This window comes from Maniola jurtina, chromosome 4, assembly GCF_905333055.1.
Source record: "Maniola jurtina chromosome 4, ilManJurt1.1, whole genome shotgun sequence".
In the NCBI taxonomy this organism is placed as follows: Eukaryota; Metazoa; Arthropoda; class Insecta; order Lepidoptera; family Nymphalidae; genus Maniola; species Maniola jurtina.
In genome coordinates this window covers 7,656,366-7,678,772 of record NC_060032.1, presented here as the reverse complement: position 1 = coordinate 7,678,772, position 22,407 = coordinate 7,656,366, and the positions used below count along the sequence as shown (strand labels likewise).

Sequence of the window (22,407 nt, the reverse complement as noted above, 5' to 3'; positions counted from 1 at the left end):
TTGATCCGAGTATCACGAGAGCAAAGAAAAGTTAAATACAGATATATCACCCACTAATGTTTAGGTATTCTTGTGAGAGATTCATAAGGAAACTTTTATGCTAATTAGACTCGTTTGCAACATCAAAATCAGGCACACATAATCTGGCATCCAAACAAAATTGGGATGACTCCAAACTTAGGAGTCATGCCAATTTTGATACCAAAGTAGCCAAAACGCGATGCAGTGAAAAAATCGTTAAAACATGTGCCCATAGTAAAAATAATTTATGTGGTTTTGCCTTAGGCAGATATTAATTATCTCGATATTAAAATCCTGACACGTACCTTCGCCATTCAGTAGGTGTAATGTTGTTAACCATCCCAGGAAACCATTATTCTCATAGATAATCATATTTTGCCTATAATGTGCAAACAATCGCTTACAAATACCATGTATAATGACCATGGACAATGGTGCGTGATGAGAAAATTAAGTAGCAGAAGCCTAAAGGTTACATTGAATCCAATAAAAATCCTGTTTTATTTTAGTTTCAGGAATTCGGAAAATTCCACCCTTCACAGATTTTCAAAAATTCCACTCTAATGAAGTCAGTGCTTTACGGATTTAATATAGGTTGTTATTTTTTTTAAATTTTCTCTTGTGGTATAGTGTAATGCTCTGTTGTATCTAATAAGAAATTGCCGCTAGTCGCATCTACTATTTAGACTTATTCTGTGCTTTAACACTGCTTCCCTAGAATTTGAAATATTCATTCTAAATTTAATCCTTAATGCAGTTATTAAGAATAGGTACAATTATGTTTATAACAATAACTTTCAAGCACTTCAATATTAAGTTCAATAACAAATCAATTTCCTACCTCAACTTAGGTTACGAAGTACAAGTAAGTGAGCAAGTTTGATCCGCATAATAACCTTTAAGAAATCCAATTTACATACAATAAAACTTTGTAACTGTTTTGGAAACGAGGCAGCTCATATACTCGTAACAACATTAGTGTAAACAACAGGACTGAGAGCTCGCAGGAAATTGTGATAAAAGCTTTTATAAAAGCTAGAAACTGTATGGCGATACTTCTGAGTTGCCTGATGATAGCGAACTAGGACCTGTCAGATGAAGAAATTGATTTAGGTTCAGCTACCAGGTATACTACGCGACAGGTCCAGATGGCAATCGGGGTGCGGGCGAGCGCGGGCGCCGATTGGTGTCTCAACCTGTCGCGAACTATAGATACCTATCGAGTCGTGTTATTGACTTCGTCCGTGTGGATTTAGGTTTAGAAAATCCCTTGGAAATTCTTTGTTTTTCCGGGATATAAAGTAGTTCGTCAATGGGATGAACTTTCTCTATACCAAATGTCAACAAAATCGGTTAAATGGATTGGATCGCAACAGCATCTTAAGGCTAATAAGACAATTGGTGATACGACAATTTCTGGCTTTTTTCCGAATAGCACTATTATCCACATACATATCTATGTCCACAACGTAATATGTGCCACCTAACATATCCAGTACAATCGCTGGCTCTTTGTTTTTATATTCACTAAGATGAACTAAACTATCACAAATATTAGGTATGCCCACTACGTTTCAACTGACAGGCTCAGTTCACTATTATTATACAAGCAGAAGACTTTTATCAAGCATTTCTTCAAAATTTCCTATATATTATAGAATTCGAATCCTCTCGGGATTCGAATTAAATGCTTACCGAATAAGTTATTGAATTTTGGACAAAGTTCTATTGGTTGCTAAAGTAACTTGACTGAGTAAAGTGGCACGATGTCGGTGGCAGCTGATTCGAATCGATTACCTGCTAAACCACTACTCCGGACATTCGACCAAATTGAACTGCAATCATGAACGGGAATGATGGATCCCGTTTGATTAAATTCACTGCTAATTACCTACTTGATTGTTAAGCGCTTGCATCCGAATTAGAAAGGCGTTTAAATTGTCAATTAATATGATTGTTTAATTAATAGTTTAATAAAATCTTGTCTCCTCAGTTCTTTATCCTATTATCATATTAAAACTCTATCTCTCATCCCTGAGTGGTTTTAATAGATGTTAACCACATTCAGCTCTACCTTATACGAACTTTTTATAGAGTGAATGTGATCACTTTTAATAACAGTTAGAAAAACTAAATTAAATTGATATGCTTTTACGAATGGTTCACATAAGTGGCGTGCAAGTCATAGATGCATAAAAGCACTGCTTACCTTAGTTGAAATAGAGCAATGCCCAATTTTCTTTATAATCTACTACCATTCAACCTCAGTTATGCCTATCCTGGCTTTGACTTGTGCACGCCACTGTTCTACATCAGTATTATGTAGTTGTATATATTTTAATTAGGTTATGAAATTCATCTTAAACGAAAGTTATCAATGTACAGGTCATTTGGAAGAAATCTTATAACATCTACCTTATTCGTAGGTACACACCTTATTTATTGTCAGCGTAAGCAATTATTATTTCTGAATATTTCACTGTTCAACTTTAAACCAACAATCGCGGATAAAACGTGACGTTCATTAAAACCATTTAATTTGTGCTCATACAATTTGTTTATATAGGATCAGTTTAAAAATAAATAATAACGGATTTCTCGAATCTATAAATTAGCTTTGATTTTTTTTTGATAACGTTAATGTTATTTACTTAATGTTGAATGAGCTCGGTGGCTATCATTCGGTGTTGGACACAGAGCGACTCTTCCCGCTCGCTCTGTCATTTAAAAGCTTAGATATGTAAAAGCTGAAAAAATATAAACATAGGATTCATGTCAAAAAAGGAAAATAGAAGAATATTGTACCTACAGAACGTATTCGGTGTTCTAGTTTTGCAGATAGCGAAATTAGGTCATCTATCACTTCCTTTTAATCCTGTACTGTGACATTTAGTAAACACTAGACACGAAACGAGAGCTAAAAATGACAGTCAAACTGAACTGATATGACATAATATCATCGCTCGCATGACTAACTGTCATATCTCACTTTTTAGCTGATTTGAGTTAGGACCACTAAGTTTTCTACATTTTAGTGTTTTGATTAAAATGTACTTTTCCATCTAATCGTCGTTTCTCTACGATATCTGGATCGCGAGATATTGATGTAAATTTTAACTGCGTATCTAATATTCGCATAAAAATAAATATTACTAAGTAGCATATTGGTAGCATAACTCATTTACAGACTCTTTGTACAAATCAAATTCAAGAAATTGACTTGAAAACGTTGTCCTATTCTATAGTGAAATTTTGTGAAATTTTGTATTGTGATTTTACTCGTCATAACATTGAGATGAAGATTAGAAATATAACACTTTATTGAGTTAGCTAATAGAAAACAGGCTATCATAATAATAACATTAAAAACCTGATAGAATAGCTCAGCATATGGAAGATATATTTCAACCAAAAGGTCTGGATTGATCTCAATGAGAATGAAGAAAGGCAAAACTGAAAATCGCTTGTCCTGAACAATAACAAAACTAAATACGACAGCGAGCGATAATATTACTACACTCTAGCATAGGTAGTAGGTAGTTAGGTACTTATTAGAACTACTCAATAGATTTATTCTTGCCTGCTATGACCATGACTACTAAGTTCAAAGGTATGAATATAACACTACGCAAAAAAATTAATAAACCTTTTCTTTTGTTTCAGAACCATTTTCGTTGGAACTTAAGTCGTTGTTTTGATATTATTTAAAATGGTAAGTAACCTATTATACTAGAATTATTATAAACGTATATGCGTACAAACTAGATTAGGCATGAGTAGGTACATTCGTAAAGATTAAATTTCTATTTTTTTACTAATAGTTTAGTTACATAAATGTCCTAACGAATTTGCCATGTCTATCTGAATTCTAATTTGTATAGCTATACATTTTCGATTTGACCCCAGCTATCTGATTTCCAATACGACAAAGTTGCGAAAGTCAGCATATTATTATGCATTTATTGACTTTGTTTCTGGGAATCATCCCATTTCTGACTTGTGTACGTAAAATTCAGTAACTAGGTAATATAATATGGCCAAGATAGGAGTCAACTTTGAGTTTGCATACGAATCCAGAGATAACACCAATCAAATTTTAAAACATCGAGTCGTGTCCAGGTACCTATTTAAAATAAAGTGAGATTAGAACAAATATACGAATAAATATTATAAATGCGAAAGTGTGTCCGTCTCTCTGCTTGTCTGTCTATTATCTTCTCACGGCGCGAGTGTAGAATCAATCTTAACAAAAGGCCCAGATGTAGGTTACGAGCTGGGGCTGGAGATAGGATACCTTTATCCTGGGAATACAAAACATTCCAACAGGTCCAAAAAGCTAAATCCATGCGGACTTTCGTCATCTGCACATACAAAAGCTAGTTTTAATTCAGATTTTCACACGGCGGAATCATAGCGTTTTCATATTCGTTCATAACGTTGATTTAAAGTTGGTACTTAAAACCAGATAGGTACATAATAAAATTTAAACATTTATTCTTAAAAATATGTGTACATTCTAACTTGTATTATAATTAGATTAGTTAAAACTCTAGCTAACATTTTACCACTGTTGGGAACTATTGACACTTGTAGAGAAAGTGAGAAATCCTATATTCGTATGTTCGTATGAAGATCGCCGGAAGTGCCAGACGCCAGACTTCCTGTACTAAAGCGATGTGAGTAGGTACTTAGGAGTATTCGCACCAAAACCTTATAACTAGGTTTTGGGCGATTTTGTTCCATAGTAACCATCTAGTGTGTAGAAACATGTTTAATAGATTTGAGTTTTTACACGTAGATTGATTCCCTGAAAAGTTAAGAATGAACAAGATTACTATAACATCAGGTTCGAGGAATGAAGGTACTAAATCAAAGGTTGAATATAATAGGTTATTATAGGTTAGACATCAAGGATAAGAAATAAGACGTCGATAAGCCTAATTGGAAAATACTGAATAATAATTCCAGGCAAAAGAATAGGCATATAGGTATTGTTACCCCATAATTAATTTACCTGTATTTCGGATATAATTATATTATGTTATTATTATGGCATTACATATTTTGTTGTATTAGAAATTGTTGCTCAGAAAAAGTAATCAACTACAGCCTCTTATGTAAATCTGCATGCATTCTTCGCTCTTAACATAACTGGCACATTACGATTCAATATTTTTATAACACTTACTAGATGATGCCCGTGACTTTGTTCGTCTGAATTTAGGTTTTATAAAATTCCTACGGGAACACTCTGATTTCCCGAGATAAAAATAGCCTATGGTCGTTTCCATGATGCAAGCAATCTCTTCACCAGATAAATCATGAGCACGACTTCGTCCACGTGAATTTAGGTTTTTAAAATTCATGTGGGAGTCCTAATTTTTCGGGACAAATAGTAGTCTTTCGTCATCAGGATGTAAGCTCACTCTGAAAATATGTTATACAGATGTGCCGTGAAAACGTAGCAGACAGACAGATAGAATCACATATTCGCATTTATGATTATTAGTTTATAGATAAATTCAAGAGATTCTGATTCGACCTAAGATACTGTTACCCCGTGTAAGGCTAAACTATTTGCATTTTCAATAACTGTTAGTATGGATAGGTAATTGCTATTTGACAAATCGCAAAAATGCTGTACTTTGAAGTAAATTGTTTATTTTTCTAAAGCATTAACAGCTATTAAATACATGCAATTAAAAACTTCAGTTTGTGAAGATTATAAGGGCCTCTTTTAATTTAGTATACATTATCCCAATAAATAAAAAAAACAAGTTGAAAACATTGCTGTTCGCAACTTGTTCTGTAAAAATTTACTTTAACATCTTGATGCTTTGAAGCCAACCTCCAGAAAATGATATGTTTAGGTTTAACAATCAATTCGAACTGTTAGTTTTATACTAAATGTTTTTCATTTCTTAAATAATCTAAAACTAACCAAAAAACTTCCTGTGCTATTTATTTTCTTGCAGGCGCTCTATGGAATTCAGTGTCCACTGGACTGTCATGGCGGAAGGACTGTGCGCGTCATTTCGTCGCAAAATATTATTTAAAATGAATTTAAGCTTATTATTTTTGAATGAAAGTTGTGTTTATAATCGTTGAAAAATAAAATAGGGATTTTTTCATTTCTAAATGAAGCCTGCTTATATACTAAAATTTATTCTAAAGTCACGGTTTTACCAGGTAAATACTCGGAGGTTGTCATAGATTATGATGACAGATAGTAAGTGTTCTAAATAGGTATTATACCTATGTTTTTTAGGAGATAGCGCGCCTCGTTCCGGGTGCCGTGTTCCGAAATGGATTTCGTAGTAGTGCAAGTTTGGTGCAAGCCCCACATGACGGAGGGGTATGCGTCAGGCATTTCCTGTGTACAAAAAAGACCTATATTTCGGATCCATTTTTCATCACTGATATCATGCACTATTCAAAGACTGGTCTTCAAGCATTGAGGAATTTTGGACGAGAGACATCTCGAAGGTTCCCGAAGGCTGCCTAACTGAGTTAGATTTGTCGGCTAGCTAGCTTTTTTTGAAATTGGACCTACTTAGCTGGATTGTGTGTTAGAGATTTCTTATGAGATATTATATGTACATAATAATATAACCATCATAAGAAAGCTCAGATTCATGCTGCGGGCAATGGGGAGAGCCTAAAGGTTGGAACGCCATTTCGGCGGCCGTGTTTCCTGCCATATATACCTTAGATACCTGCAAGCCAAGAGTGAATAGGCATCTTCTAGGTAAGCGTGCTCCAACTTGGACCTCATCATTGCTTTCTTTAAAGCATGATTGTCGTCAAGCGCAAGCGCAAAGATTCAGGCGGCGCAAACCCGTAGCATGTGGAAGACCCTATTAAAGACCTATGTTCACTGTGGACGTCTGTCGGTTGATGTTGATGATTATGTCTTTAGTGCAAGTAGTTCAGTAGTTTCAGAGTTTATCGATAACAAACAAACAAACCTTTCCTCTTCATAATATATGTACTTAGTAGCGCAAACTTGGAAAAAATCTCGTGGAAACTCTTTGATTTTCCGAGATAAATGTCATTTTACCTGGCAGCCCTAATCAATTTTATCACTGATAATAATAACTAATTCATAACCGTTAAACCTAAGAGTCAAAATCTCGTTTTTCTAGTCGAGTTCCGTAGGCTCTTTGAACTCACCGCATCCCAAGAAAACCTACCATTAGATGTAGGAATAATGGAAAGAGGTCACAACCCTCAGCAATAAAGAATACGATGCGGAGAGAGATGTCACTCTCAAGGTCTTTAAATGTATCCATGCAAAAAACCACGTCGACTGGTTGCTCCGTTGTAGCGTGATTGAATATTAAACCAACAAACACACTTTCGCATTTGAAATATGGCCAATGATTATAAGAAACAGTTTAAATCTCTCTCTGCTCTCCGAGAGACGTTAGGCAAAGTGAACACGAATTATGATACTTCTGTGTTCTTATACAAGCTTAGGTCTCTCAATTTTGTCAATTAATGTCAAATTTCTTTCTCAGATCAAAACCTAGTAAGTGGTTTAAATTCAAGAGAAGTTTAGGAACACACCTTTGAGAACACGGAAAACTTGCAGGTATGCAGGTTTCCTCACGATGTTTTCCTTCGCCGTTAAAGCAAGTGATATTAAATTGCTTAAAACGCACATAACTGAAAAGTTAGTAGAACGTGATTCCAGGATCGAACCCCCGACCTTTGATTAGGAGGCGGACGTTCTAACCACTAGGCTATGACAGTTTTTAAATTAAAGGGGTTTAAATATTTTAGTGTGAAGACTGGCCTACACATTTATTCATTACATGTGCATCATTTTCTTTTTTAGGGTTCTGTACCTCAAAATGAAAAACGGAGCTCTTAAAGGATCACTTTGTTGTCTGTCCATTTGTCCGTCCGTCCGTCAAGAAAACCTATACAGTACTTCCCGTTGATCTAGAATCACGAAATTTGTTCTCGGATTTATTCCTTTACTTGGGCTATGAGAGTTGAGACCTCTATACCTGCCCATAATTCTAGGTTAACGGGAAATACCCTATCGGTTTCCTTGACAGACACGACAGACGGACAGAAAGACAGACAACAAAGTGATCCTATAAGGGTCCCGTGTTTCCTTTTGAGATATGGAACCCTAAAAACATTATGTAAGTATGCAAAGTATTTCCCTTGCAAACCATATTTAACAGTTGACATGTAGAGGTCAGAACTCCTTTTGACTTTTCCTATCTTACTTTTAAGTTTTAATGCATTATTAAGTATTTACTGTTTTGACATGGTATTTAGATAATGGGTGATATTTATTTTATTTAATCTAATTCCTTTGAAAAACTTAGTAAGGCGCATTAATCTATAAAAAACCTAGCGAGTTCATAGACTTACTATGTTTTAAAATGGTCAAAGCGACTTACTAGCTTTTAATTTTACTTTAATGTGGGTGTCCTTACCATACAACGGGACATACTATGAAAGTTAGGCTTATGACATAAAACGATTTTCGGAAAAATGACATTTACTTTGTTTTGATATGGGGCGGTCGATATAATTAGGTACTAGGGTAAAGGCTCAAGTAAATGAACAGATTGGACGTTTTTACATGTATTAAGAGCTGGAATAAAAAACCGGCTGATATACCTTTTTTAAATATTTTCTTACAAATTCTTACACTTTTTTCAATTTCAATTTCAAAACCGTGTTCCGTTCAAACCGTTCAAAAGTGCGTGTGCGTGCGTCCATGTGTGTGTGTGTGAGTGTGTGTGAGTATATACTTGTCTGTATGTTTGTACGAGTGTTTGTGAGTTTGGTATTGCGTTGTATAACCACATGAGTAGCGAACAGAGTCAAAGCTTCATATACTCGTAAGCGCGCTACGATAGGTACTACACTACTACAAGCTTGAGGCGCGTGTGTGCGTGAGCACAGGCGCTACGTCGCGTACGGAGAGAAATCGGTTTATACCGGTTCGGCCTGTGCTCAAGCTCAGGGGCTGCAGTACACGTCGCGCGTCGTGTTTTCATTTAATTTAATGTTAATGATAATAATTTAAATAGTGTTTACAATCTATTTTCTTGAACTGTCATAGATTTTGTTCAAAATCAATATCTGAGGATCCCTAGGATCACAAAACAGGAAATTGTTACCAAAACTTAAAACAGTTGGCACCATTTTGTAATTCTTTGTTAATTGACCGATTTCGTTCAAAATCGATATTTAGAGCTCCCTGGGATCACAAAATAAGAAACTGTTACCAAAATTTAAAAAAGTCGACGCCATTTTGTAATTCTTTGTTAATTGACCGATTTCGTTGAAAATCGATATTTAGAGCTCCCTGGGATCACAAAATAAGAAACTGTTACCAAAATTTAAAAAAGTCGACGACATTTTGAAATTCTTTGTTAATTGACCGATTTCGTTCAAAATCGATATTTAGAGCTCCCTGGGATCACAAAATAAGAAACTGTTACCAAAATTTAAAAAAGTCGACGCCATTTTGAAATTCTTTGTTAATTGACCGATTTCGTTCAAAATCGATATTTAGAGCTCCCTGGCATCACAAAAAAGGAAACTGTTACCAAAATTTAAAAAAGTCGACGCCATTTTGAAATTCTTTGTTAATTGACCGATTTCGTTCAAAATCGATATTTAGAGCTCCCTGGCATCACAAAAAAGGAAACTGTTACCAAAATTTAAAAAAGTCGACGCCATTTTGAAATTCTTTGTTAATTGACCGATTTCGTTCAAAATCGATATTTAGAGCTCCCTGGGATCACAAAAAAGGAAACTTACCAAAATTTAAAAAAGTCGACGCCATTTTGAAATTCTTTGTTAATTGACCGATTTCGTTCAAAATCGATATTTAGAGCTCCCTGGCATCACAAAATAAGAAACTGTTACCAAAATTTAAAAAAGTCGACGCCATTTTGAAATTCTTTGTTGATTGACCGATTTGGTTCAAAATCGATATTTAAAGCTCCCTGGGATCACAAAAAGGAAACTGTTACCAAAATTTAAAAAATATTTTTAACCGACTTCAAAAAAAGGAAGAGGTTCTGAATTCCTCGGTATCTTTTTTTTTTAACGTATGTTCCCCGATTACTCAAAGACGCCTGGACCAATTTGGATTTTTTTTTGTTTGATAGGGTATACTTCGCAGGTGGTCCCATATAAATTTGATGAAGATCTGATGAATATCTTCCGAGATGGAGAACGGAACTCCTCAATGGATAAGAGCAAATTGCTCGCGATCTTAATATCGATGCTCGATAATATCTTAGTAAACAGTAGGGTTTTAACTGGGTATGGCATGTACAGTGGGGCCACTAAAAATTGTGAAATAAAAAAATTTCAAAAGAAAAATAAAACCGACTTCAAAAACCACAATCACTAAAATTATTTTTACTTTTTAGTGTTTGTGGTTTTTGAAGTCGGTTTAATTTTTCTTTAGATTTTTTTTAAAATATTTATTCTGGTATTCTTCTTTCTTGGATAAGGATCCCTCTTGGGTATCCCCATTTCTCTCTGTCTTTGGTACTATCAAGCTAATTTTCTCTCGCGATTTGCACAATAGCATTAGACCAACGCGTCTTCGGTCTACCTATTTTTCTTTTGCCTGCTGGACCTGGCCAAGGGGAGATTTTTCCTGTCCTTCTTTCATCTGTAAAAATCGATACAATATGACCATTTGCATTTCAGTTTTAGGGCATGTCTCAAGGTGTCTGTAGGCTTTGTCTTTTTTCTTATGTCTTCAATTCTCACTTTGAATATTTTTTCCTTAAGTTATGCTCCTTGCCATCGCCCTTTAGCAAGTCACTATTATTCTTTTTATATTCTTTGTCTGGACCCATGTTTGGCTGGCATAGGTGAGGCATGGCAGGATGCATGTATCTGTAACGGATCTTTTAAGATGTACTGGGTAAGCTCCTTTCATTCTTTCCTTTTGTGCCCAGTACTTGTTCGAACTGATGTTAATCCGTCTGTCTACTTCCTCTTCTGCACTTGTAACGCTGAATGAGACTTGTTTTTTAAGATACATTTAGGAGCATAGGTATTGTAGTTCCAATACTTAATTGTATTTATTTGCCTGTAACTATAAATATGGCGGCTGATTGAATGAGGCCGATTGTTGTAGGTACCTCTGCGAAACTGTTCAAAAATAGTAAACTGAAGTAAGTAAGTACTACTTACAAAATTATGTCGCTTTTCATTGATAAATATGGATTTCGAAAATTTGACCACATTTCCAAATTTCGCGATATATAAAGTGGCTTCCGATTCCAAATCATTTCACTGGCATACAAAATTCAACTTTTTTGTTTTATTAGGTTTTGAAACTGTTTCTTACTAATTTGACGTCGCTGATTTCAGATCTACTTTAATTTTTTACACAGCAGCTCTAGTTTTTGAGATACAGGTACCCCCATATTTTGCACTATACTCACACTTTGTATGTTCACACTTTATTAAGATCACACAAGTAATTTCCAAAATTTATCGAGGTGTTAACATCAAGAAGAACATCTGCAAGTTATTCCAATCATTTTTGTACCATTTGGTGGCGAGTACGTATTAAAGAATGTCGCGCAAGTGTGTCTAACTTTGTAAAACAAGCATACTCGGGCTACTTTGAGAACCCATTAGCAGCTAACAGCAAGGCCTGGACTCCAAATTTTTATATGTGGAAGCTGTATTTCCTCATTGCGTTTATGAGCAAATAAGAATAGACCCTACTTTTACTAAAAAAAGTATTATAATTTGGCGCGAACCATCTAAACACCATGATGATTATTATTTCTGCATTGTGAATATAACCAGAAGAAACAGCAAAAAAATTGTTCCAAGCGACTCTATTGTAACTTGCAGTCTACAATTAGAACGATTCTGACTTCTGGTGATAAATCTGTACCTCAGCCCCAACCCAGTACCTCCAATCTACTTCAAGAACTTTCAGAAGGTAGTGACGATGTAGTGACTTTTACATCTCAACTTAGACTATTCAATCAAAATGATTTGGACCACTTAATGAGAGATCTTAGATTGTCTAAAAAGCATCAGAACATGTGGCTTCTCGGCTCAAAGGAACAAATCTGATAACATGTGTTACGGTATATTGTTCTCACTACTCTCAAAACATTCAGCAGCTGATGTTGCACTTCCAGCGACTTGGGTGCAACATGGGCATTAAGTTTTTCTCTATTATACAGAAAGGGCTCTATTATACATTCTAAAACAGGTTTTATTTATTATTATTATGTAAAATAGTTTTTGATTTATCGCGCAAAATGTAGAAAAAAATATACAATAAGTCAAAAACTGTGAAAATCTGACAATTTTTTTTGAATTCCAAGCCGAAAATATATTTAAGAATTTATTTATTAATAGGAATCGAGAGTTTATGCACTAGATAGAGTTCGTTCATTCACTGAAATTCCCAGTTCATTTACTGGCAATTTATCCTTTTGTTAAATAAAATAAGTTATAATAATTAATACCACGCATTTTATTTGATTTTTTGATATTTAAATAATTTAAGAGTGTATACCTACTGTGTACAGACACACAAAATATAAAAATTATATATAGAACGATTCTCATATACCTTAATTTTAGGTCAATGTCAGGGTAGTCCTTATTCGTTCATGTACTGGATCTTTTACCCTCCTACGTCAAAATACTAAAAGTCCGCGTAAATTTCGCAGATTGAAATGTCTGCTTGATTAATTGTCAATAGAGGGTCATGACATGTCAAAATTGCTAGTTTGAAGGTGAAATCGTCTATGTCATTCGCATTATCTTTCCTCTTAAAGAAAATCTGAGAGTAAGGTAACTATTGCACCTTGACGATAAAAAGCGATCTATCCTGCGAGGGGCATAATAATATATTTTTATGAAATTATGACTCTGGACTAGAAGCTTTTTAGAAATAAAATATACTTAATCTATACTAATATTATAAATGCGAAAGTGTGTCTGTCTGTCTGCTACGTTTTCACGGCCCAACCACTGAACCGATTTTAATGAAATTTGATACAGACTTGGGATACATCTCGGGGAAGGACATAGGCTACTTTTTATCCCGGAAAATCAAAGATTTCCTACGGGATTTAAAAAACCGAAATCCACGCGGGCGAAGCCGCGGGCATCCTCTAGTATTTATATATCTATCCTCATCCTATATCACACTAATATTATAAAGGCGAAAGTGTGTATGTGTGTGTGTGTGTGTGTGTGTGTGTATGTTTGTTACTCCTTCACGCAAAAACTACTGGACGGATTTGGCTGAAATTTAGAATGGAGATAGATAATATCCTGGATTAGCACATAGGCTACTTTTTATCCCGGAAAATTAAAGAGTTCCCACGGGATTTCAAAAAACCTAAATCCACGCGGGCGAAGTCGCGGGCATCGGCTAGTATCTAATAAATCTTCGAGGATTCGTCTCATCAATTTTCATGGTTGTTCGTTTCGATGCCTCAACTGACCCGAGGAGGCAAACTTTATTCGCTTTAGCAGGCTTATCTAGTACAATTTATTGTAGCTATTTAACCTGCGAACTGGCGGACCCAAGAGCTACTCGTAGAGTAACTTTGCTATAGATTTATTGCAAAAGTTTTAGATAAATTCCGCTAAGTGTTCTTTTTATTGTGAAATAGTGATACAAGAGTGTAATCATCTAGTCGAACTTAAGTCGAAAATACAAAATTCAGGTGTCAGGTTAGGTTTATAGTTCATCGCTCACAAAACAGACTGAAAACCGTAAATTTTAAATTGTACCTGTCTGTTTTAAACTGTATCTGTCTGTGGCATCGTAGCTCCTAAAATAATGAACCAATTTTTATTTAGTTTTTTTTTTTTTTTTGTTTGAAAGGTGGCTTGAACGAGAGTGTTCTTAGCTATAATCCAAGAAAATCGGTTCAACCGTTTGAAAGTTATCAGCTCTTTTTTAGTTAGTGTAACCTTCACTTGTCGGGGGTGTTATAAATTTTAATTTACACTTGTCATTTCCACTGTCAGCGATCTTTTAGTTAAAGGGGCAAGCAAGTTCAGTCATGATAAGATGACGTCTATTATTTAAAAAGCATAGATATTTTACAAGTTTTCTGTAATTTTCTTTTTTTTCACTATCAACACGTACCCCAAAAATACTGTATTAGGGATTAAATACAGAGATAGCTTTGCAATGAATAGGTTCACCTCTAAATATCTAAAATAGAAAGTTCTAAACAATAAACCGTCATCAATCAATGAAAAAAAGCAGTAGGTATACTATAGATTAAAAGAATTCATAACACATAAAAGAATGATCGATACGTGTTTAATTCATCCAAGATACGAACCTTCTGTATAATAATTTTGAAAGAAACTCAAGACTGGTCAACAAAGGTTTGAGGAACGGATTCTTATTAACGTCCACACAATAAAAATGTTGTAAGTACAACAAATAATGAGCTAAGGAAAACATTTATTATATTCGGATAAAACCTCACATTCTCACTCTTATCGGATAGTTAATAATATCTAAGGGTATAATTTAGGATAGCGTAGATAGACATCGATGTTTATACCTACCTATAATTCTGTAGGTATTTTCAAAACAAAAATAACTTCGAAAATTACCAAATATAACAAAATATGTAGTGCATTACCACCATGATCAGTATGCTTATCTAATATTTGAAACCCACTCTTTTTTAGCTGTGATTGCCTAGTGGTTAAGACTTCAGGCTTCTACTTGATGGGTCTAGAGGTCGATCTCAGGCACGCACTTCTGATTTAGCCATGCGCGTTTTAAGCAGTAAAATATCACTTACTTAAGGAAAATATCATGAGAAAACCTGCATGCCTGAGAGTTCTCCATAATATTTTCGGCAGTATGTGCCTAGAGCATGCTCATCCACACTTGGCCGGCGTGGTAGACTATGACCTAAGCTCTTCTCGTTCTAAAAGAATACCCTTACTCAGTATTTGCCGGCAGCGGCGATCGATGAGAGTGATGATAATGATGAAAAAAAAAAATGGTGAAGTGAGCCTTTCCATAAGAGATATTACAATCATATCTCATCTCAACATAATAAATTATTATTATCGGCACACGATAAAGCCAAATTATATCTCTCGGTTCACTAAAGAGCTCAGTTTTTATACAGCAGACTGATTTCGTGAGACATCCACAATGACGTAAGATTTCTCATTGTTCCCACAAATTATCCCGCGCTTATGCTGAGCCGTTTGCCCTCAAACGATCTCATTTAGGAACAGCGACGTTTTTTGAAAAGAACGGTGCCTGAATTCAGTATGCAACAATGGGTTGAGAATCTTGTATCTTTCTTCTCCCACTCATATTCAGTACTTACAATGTATTTGCTTTGTGATTGCAAATAACATATTTAAGAAGATAATTTTCCATCGTAAGGTATTTCCAGATTTTCTTTGATATGAGGTTGTTCAAATAAATGCTCATAACTTTCAAAAGTAACAAGTCATTTTACCTGGTAGAATATACCTACAGAAAAATTGAAATTTTCTTAGAAATAATTTCAAATGCAAATTAAGTTTCATAATATTACTCTCTGTTTGTTTTCTGGCTTGGAGAAATCAATCCAAAACAGGCCGAATATTTTCAATAAGGCAGAGTCACTTTGAATAGTAACCCCGGAGGCCCTGAACGATTCTGTAAAATTTAAGAAAATTAAAATGTAAAATTTAATGATGCCGCCCTCGGTGTCCAATGGTCTTTTTTTCAAAAAAAATGTGTTGGGTGAAACTATCTATAAAAGTTCCTTGTTGACTAAGAAACCCTAAAAAGCACACCTTGAACACTGTAAAACTGCTGGACGGAGAAAGAGATGCTTATTAAGTAAATAAAAAAACCAACAAAAAGAAACCACTTTATTTTAAGCTTTCCTGTCTTACGTCTCGTACACAGATAAACAATTAAATAAAAAAGCCACATGTCCTTTTCCCATGACTCTCCCATTAGGGCCAAGTGTGAATGCGGCCGTACTTCACTCTGTTGTTCCACCATCCTATTTACTCATACACTCAACACAGTAGAGATGGACCATTTCACAGATTGCATGTGAAAAATCACGTTAAAAAGCCTTTTCATGAAACACTATTGTTATTTTATATAATGAAACCTGTGAAAAAACACGAAACAAAATCATACAAAGTTTGAAACTATTAGGTACATTTAATACGCTTTATTGTTTGAATTTCGCACGTGCGCGTTCTTCAACCCTAGCTAAAGAGCTTGAGAGCGAGAACATTCGCACCGCTGCGTGTTAGAAAGAGAAAATCACGTAATTTAAATAGTGTAGCAAACAATCGTTTGCTACGTTTCATGAAAAGCAAATCTTTGCACTTACAAATTATTATATATGTGCGAAAATTTACTATCCGTGAAACAAAAATATCAGCGTTAAATTGATCTCGATTGAAATTCCTCGTCTATTCCCAGTTAATTTAATGTAGCGAACGATTGCAAGTGCGAAAATTGAGTGTAAAAATTCGCTTGTACAATCACTGCGGTAAAGAAAAATATATTCATCAAATGAAAATGATTTAAAATTAGCAACCGTGCTCATCACTACAACACAGTTCCACAGTTCATGAGCAGCCACATACATTGTCTTCATGCTAATTACAAGTATAGAGATTTAAACATGAATTTAACTTAGCGTAGCCATGTTAATTTTATGTTAGGTTCTTATCTTCATGACCCGTAAGCTTTTATTCGGGTTATGATTTTTCATTTAAATAGTACCTGGATGACCTTGAAAATTTGCTGGTTGACTCTGAAATAGCAACAATAACAAAAGAGAATACGTAATTTATTCATCTCAGGACATGCCCACATCAAAGCCACGTTTACTCGGTCGAACAACTTACAGGAAGGTCTATTTACCGACCATACATTTTCAGGTTGAAGCGCAAATCTCAACGTTCTGCATGATTGCGATAGTAAAATATAATCATGAAAGATAATATTTTCCTTCGCCGCTAATTACTCTATTATCGCTAATATCTGTGAATAATATAGGTTGCCTGGTAGAGATTATTTTAGTGATAAGGTCCCCGTTTGGAGTATTTTCTTCGAAAAATTTCAGGTGCATGCCCCGGATTAAGCCCCGACCTCCCGAATAGGAAGCCAACAACTTAATCGCTTTTTATATAATAAGTTACACACACTTTGCGTTCCGAAAAGAGTTTTCGAACTGGTGCTAGAGCCCTGACGTAGCAAACGGCTTTCCACTAAAGCTAAGCAGAGCGGAGTGATTTAATGAAATAAATAAAAAATAGCAAGCAAACGAGCAGGCGGATCACTGATGTTAACTTATTACCACTGCCCATGAACATTTGCAGCATCAGAGGAACCGGCAATGTTTTCGACCAATGAGATTATTGAGATATGACGCAATAAAAACATCACGTCATCTAACAATTATCTGGTTGGTCTATTACGCACATCTCCGCTCCGCTCCACCTCTGTGGTAATATATCCTGAATTAGAGTTTTTAAGATACTTGAATTTGTCGCAGATGTGGTGGGCGATCTGGTGTGCAGCGGTGGTGGCGGGCAGCGCGTGCGCCGAGGCCGCGCCGTCTCCCAACGCTCTAGCGTCGGCCATGGACTGGGAACAACTGGACTCCTCTTCACCCGAAGATGTAAGATTAATAAATAATCCAAACTAGTCCATACTAATATATAATAAAGGTAAAAGTGTCTATTTGTCCGTATCTATTTAACCGATTTTGACGTTTTGTACCTACTACCTAATACAGCTTGCATTCTGGGGAAGGACTTTGTATTTCGGAAATCAAGGAGTTTCCACGAGATTGTTAAAAACCTAAATCCACGCAGACAAAGTCACGGGCATTAACTAGTAATACATAATGTAAATATAATATTCTATATGATATTTCGCGGGCGCGTCCGCCACCGCGTCCTCGACTTGACGTGAACACGCACTAGTGGCTACGCTACGGTGGCTACGTGTCGTAGCACTACAATGTGCTACGCTGGTGGTCAATTGAATTAGGTACATAATAATATATTATTTTTACCCACAAGCGATCAAAAACGTTATAATATTATGGTTGTATGAGGCTTTACCATCTACTTACATTTCCCTCACAAACTTTTGGACAAACGACGTGTTTTTTTTGCATTACACATTTTTAACGTCTGCGATCACATACGCTGTATTTGGTACAGATATAGCTTGCATATTGCGGATGGACTTAGGCTTCTTTTTGTCCTGGAAAATCAATGAGTTCCCACAGGATTTTTAAAGGCCCATCCGTTTAACCGACTTTAACGAAATTTGGTACGGAAATAGCTTGCATCCGCCCCTGGGATACATTTTAGGCTACTTACATACAAGGCTACATTTTATGCCGAAAAATCAAATAGATGCTTCCCACGAATTTTAAAAACCAAAATAAACGCGGCCAAGTCGTGAACATCATCTAGTATACGAATATGGAAGCTTTAAAATTCTTACAAAATAAAGGTTTTGATTAAAAAAACTTAATCTTTGCTTTTGGCCAAACTCAAATAGCTGGTAAATTGGTATGTCTTTTTGAATTCTGCAGCATCATGCTCAAAGTAACTTAGCATGGAAATCGCTTTAAGAATCGAGAGCTTAATTTGTGAGGTCACGTGCCATGATTATCGCTGCCACTTCCAACTCGGATTTCTTTACGGATTAAGGTGAAATTGCCACTTTAAGGCACAAATAGGTACACAAGATGTTTTTCTAATCTTTATTGTTAATGAAACTAAGGCAAACAGCAATTTTAAAGCGAAATATTTGCGCAGTTTAATTAGTTAAATCCATACACTACATTTAAAGCTGTCTTACTTATTTACCATCTTATTTTGAAAGGAGAGCCCTGCTCAGTAGTACTAGTAGCGATTCAATGCGATAATAAATATTGTGATGATCTCTTACTAAAAAAAATGTAAAAACTACTAATAATAATTATTTTATGCTTAGGTGATTCGTAGTTTAATGACATAATATAATGTAACATTAGATGTAGATCTACCTTATAGATTCTAAAGTCCACCCATTTAACTACATTTATATGGGTATAGAGATAGCGTGCGTCCTGAAAATTGTCATAGGCAACTTTTTATCCCGGAAAAGCATAGTTTTCACAGGATTTTAAAAATCTAAATCCACGCAGTCTAAAGTCACGGGCATCATCTAGTTGGAAATCACACTAATATTATAAAGGCGAAAGTTTGTGTGTATGTGTGTGTGTGTATGTTTGTTACTCCTTCACGCAAAAACTACTGAACGGATTTCGCTGAAATTTGGAATTAAGATAGGTAATATCCTGGATTAGCACATAGGCTATTTTTTATCCCAGAAATCAAAGAGTTCCCACGGGATTTCGAAAAACCCAAATCCACGCGGGCATCGGCTAGTATTACATAAAAGGTACAAAAGCCTTCTAAATCAACCAACATTTTAGATTATGAATGTTTCATAACCAGTAGAAATTTAAAATCCTTATTCAATCTCCAATATTATGTTATATTGAGCACATAAGTGTACAGGTTCTCACAATAATTAAGTTGACCTCACTTGCGCAACATTTCAGCATCCGGCATTATTGGGTCACCTCACAGCTTGCTCGCATCTATAACTCGGATGTAAAAAAACCTATGAAAATAGAATAATTTCTATTTTATTATAATAAAATTGGGAAAACAATAAAATCCATGATTTTAAAACTCTTTCATAATATCGTGATTAACGTTGCTTAGTTATGACTTAAAAGATGCTTAAATATATACCTACCTACGAAGTTCGTATGTCTTCGATGTATCGTGTATTCTACTATAAGTAAGTAGGTAAGTAATAGAAGCTAAGCATGACTTCTATTACTTGATATACTTACCAGTCCTAATTAAGCCTGTATATTTCTATGGTATTAGTTCAATGATCTGATAGATGATGAATGTGCAATTTTGAACAATAGTTCAAAATCTTGTTTTAAGAAAGAACTTTATACTTACTTACTACGAAATAGACATATTTTTATTCAAATTAACTTTTACAAGTGCTTTCAAACCGTCACATGAATCTACAACAATAGACTTACTAGAATAGAAAACTATAAATCAATTATATGAAACTAATACGGCAAGTGCAATAGGAAGGTTGTACCGCACTTTCCTTGTTCTATTGGGTAGCACCGTAAACTCACGCGATCTTTTGTAGAATGAAATTGGCCTTAGTAAAACTGTTGGTCCTGCTTGGCAAATTGATCAAAACTGGCCAAATTCGAATAGATATGCGAAAAAATATCGATGAATGCCTAATTGGTTTGGATGGTTGAGTGGTTGCAGAATTGTTGAAATGTTTTTCCTTTACACATTTGTCAATAAGCAAGTCTGCATGTGGACCAACAGTGGATCCTAAATTTTGACAGAACAGTACACATTTTATATCTCCAGGCAAGGTAAAGCAAAACACACAATACATGCTTATTGCTTAGGTATATTGTTCCAACCTACCTACTTGATCACAGGAATTTCAAACTTGGTATTCTAATGTACCTTAATCAAATGTCAAAGTGCTCGCTAAAACGGGAAGTTCGCGATCATAAATCATAATAGCAATGCAATAGAGGAATGCTGTAATATGAATTCTTCAAAATCCTAATGGATTTAGACGAACTATAAAATACTTTTATTAATTATTTAATTTCAATTAATTTTGGCATTTCACAGCCACGAACTCGTATATCTATAATTAGCAATAATAATTAGGTTGAAACTATAGTGTGCTTTTAATTATTTTTGACCTCGAATTGACTTATTGATTAAATTGCGGCTTTTATTAAATCATCCTTATTTAGTAAATTGTACTTAGATTAAGTTTAAATAATGAAAACCAGAGAACTTCGTGAGAAATTTCCCTAACGCTTTCCCCAGTGCTTTCTACACAAACATAGTTTGGTTCTCATTAAATGAATATTTAACCAATTCACTCATTGTAGACACTTTCTGTCTGTGGTTCGCCAGATTTCCGTAAAACCATGCCTAATAGTTTTAAAATTTTAGAGATTTGTATGTACCTGAATCCTTAAGGCCGAGTAACTTTGTAACTAAAATTTTAACGGAATCTGGCAACCATTCCACATAGATTAGTTTCTAGAACATATCTACAAAATTTTATTGAGTTTAATCGATTAATATTCAAATGAGAGAAAACTGCGTTTCGTTTGGGACGCACTCTACAAAAAATCCTCTATTTTACAATTTACGACTAGATGAATTCTTTTAAGACCAGATATTTTCTTGCATTCTTCTCACTAGCCCAAATAATATGTCCTAGGCCAGTCAATATGAGCTAGCTTACTTTCACAGGCTCAAGGGTAAAGTATTCTTCAAAAGTATATAAAGTACAAAATCTGTAAGAACTGTTAAAGTTCAACACGTAGACCGTAGAAGTTTAAACTTCAGATTGGCCTAACGCCAAACAACTTTTATGGCAACAAGAGTTTTGGAGGCTTCTAGGCTTCTCGTATAATAGCGGTGGTAGTTGGAAAGAGTATGATTCTTTTAAAACTATTATTTGAAGTTCAGAGTTCGTGAAAATGCTATGAAGGAGAAAGTAGATTGTTATCTTCACGAGTCTTTAAGTAGTATTTTTTTAAATCTCATAATATTTGGTAGATATTAGATCATATGATAATATGATGACTGTTGTATCATCTTCAGACAAAACAAAGTTTAGTCTTTACTGACCATTTTTAAGATATTACTGTAGCCCATAAGCACAGCTATAGGAGCGTGAGAAAGCGTAGTCACACTAATTGTGATTGGTCTGCAGGATCAACAAAATAAACTAATACATTATAATTTCCAGGAAAGTTTGGGATACGCTGCACCGTCGATGGGAGGAAGAAACTACGCGGGCAGCGCCCCCTGGCTGTACCTGCTTACTGAAGTTCCTCGTGATTCACAGGTAAATAAAAATGTACATTCAAGAAAGTCTCTAGCATTTTGTGTGCTAAAGACTTTAACAAATAAAACAAATTACAAAGCAAAGCAATGTCAACGTGCTTCGAATGCGCGCGTATGGGTCAAAATTTGTGTGTGTGTGTGTGTGTGTGTGTGTGTGTGTGTGTGTGTGTGTGTGTGTGTGTGTGTGTGTGTGTGTGTGTGTGTATCTATACTAAGGGCGTGGGTTTATGTGGGTGATATAAGCGGTATCTTTAATTATACTATAATAAAATCTAGCCTACTTTTACACAATAATAATTATTATTTTGTACTTACAATAAAATTATTATTTATTTATTCCTAGGTGTAAGAAGTTACCTATATGGTTATAATTGCCATAAATGAGTTTTAAAT

At 35.0% G+C, this 22,407-nt stretch overlaps 1 protein-coding gene across 5 annotated transcripts in view; it reads left to right on the top strand.

Annotated features, from left to right (window-relative positions):
- The window catches only part of LOC123864559 (diuretic hormone 45), a 75,701-nt gene that overhangs the window by 34,673 nt on the left and 18,621 nt on the right, over nt 1–22,407 (top strand). For 4 of the 5 annotated variants that reach the window (XR_006795808.1, XM_045905111.1, XM_045905112.1 and 1 more), the window contains exons 2-3: nt 17,568–17,693; nt 21,917–22,015. Coding sequence is in view for 4 of the 5 variants with exons in the window: in XM_045905111.1 (XP_045761067.1) it covers nt 17,568–17,693; nt 21,917–22,015 (225 nt within the window). In the remaining variant the exon portion in view is untranslated. Of the gene's footprint in view, nt 1–3,684; nt 3,734–17,567; nt 17,694–21,916; nt 22,016–22,407 lie in introns of all 5 variants that reach the window. The other variant, XM_045905114.1, reaches the window with a different exon arrangement.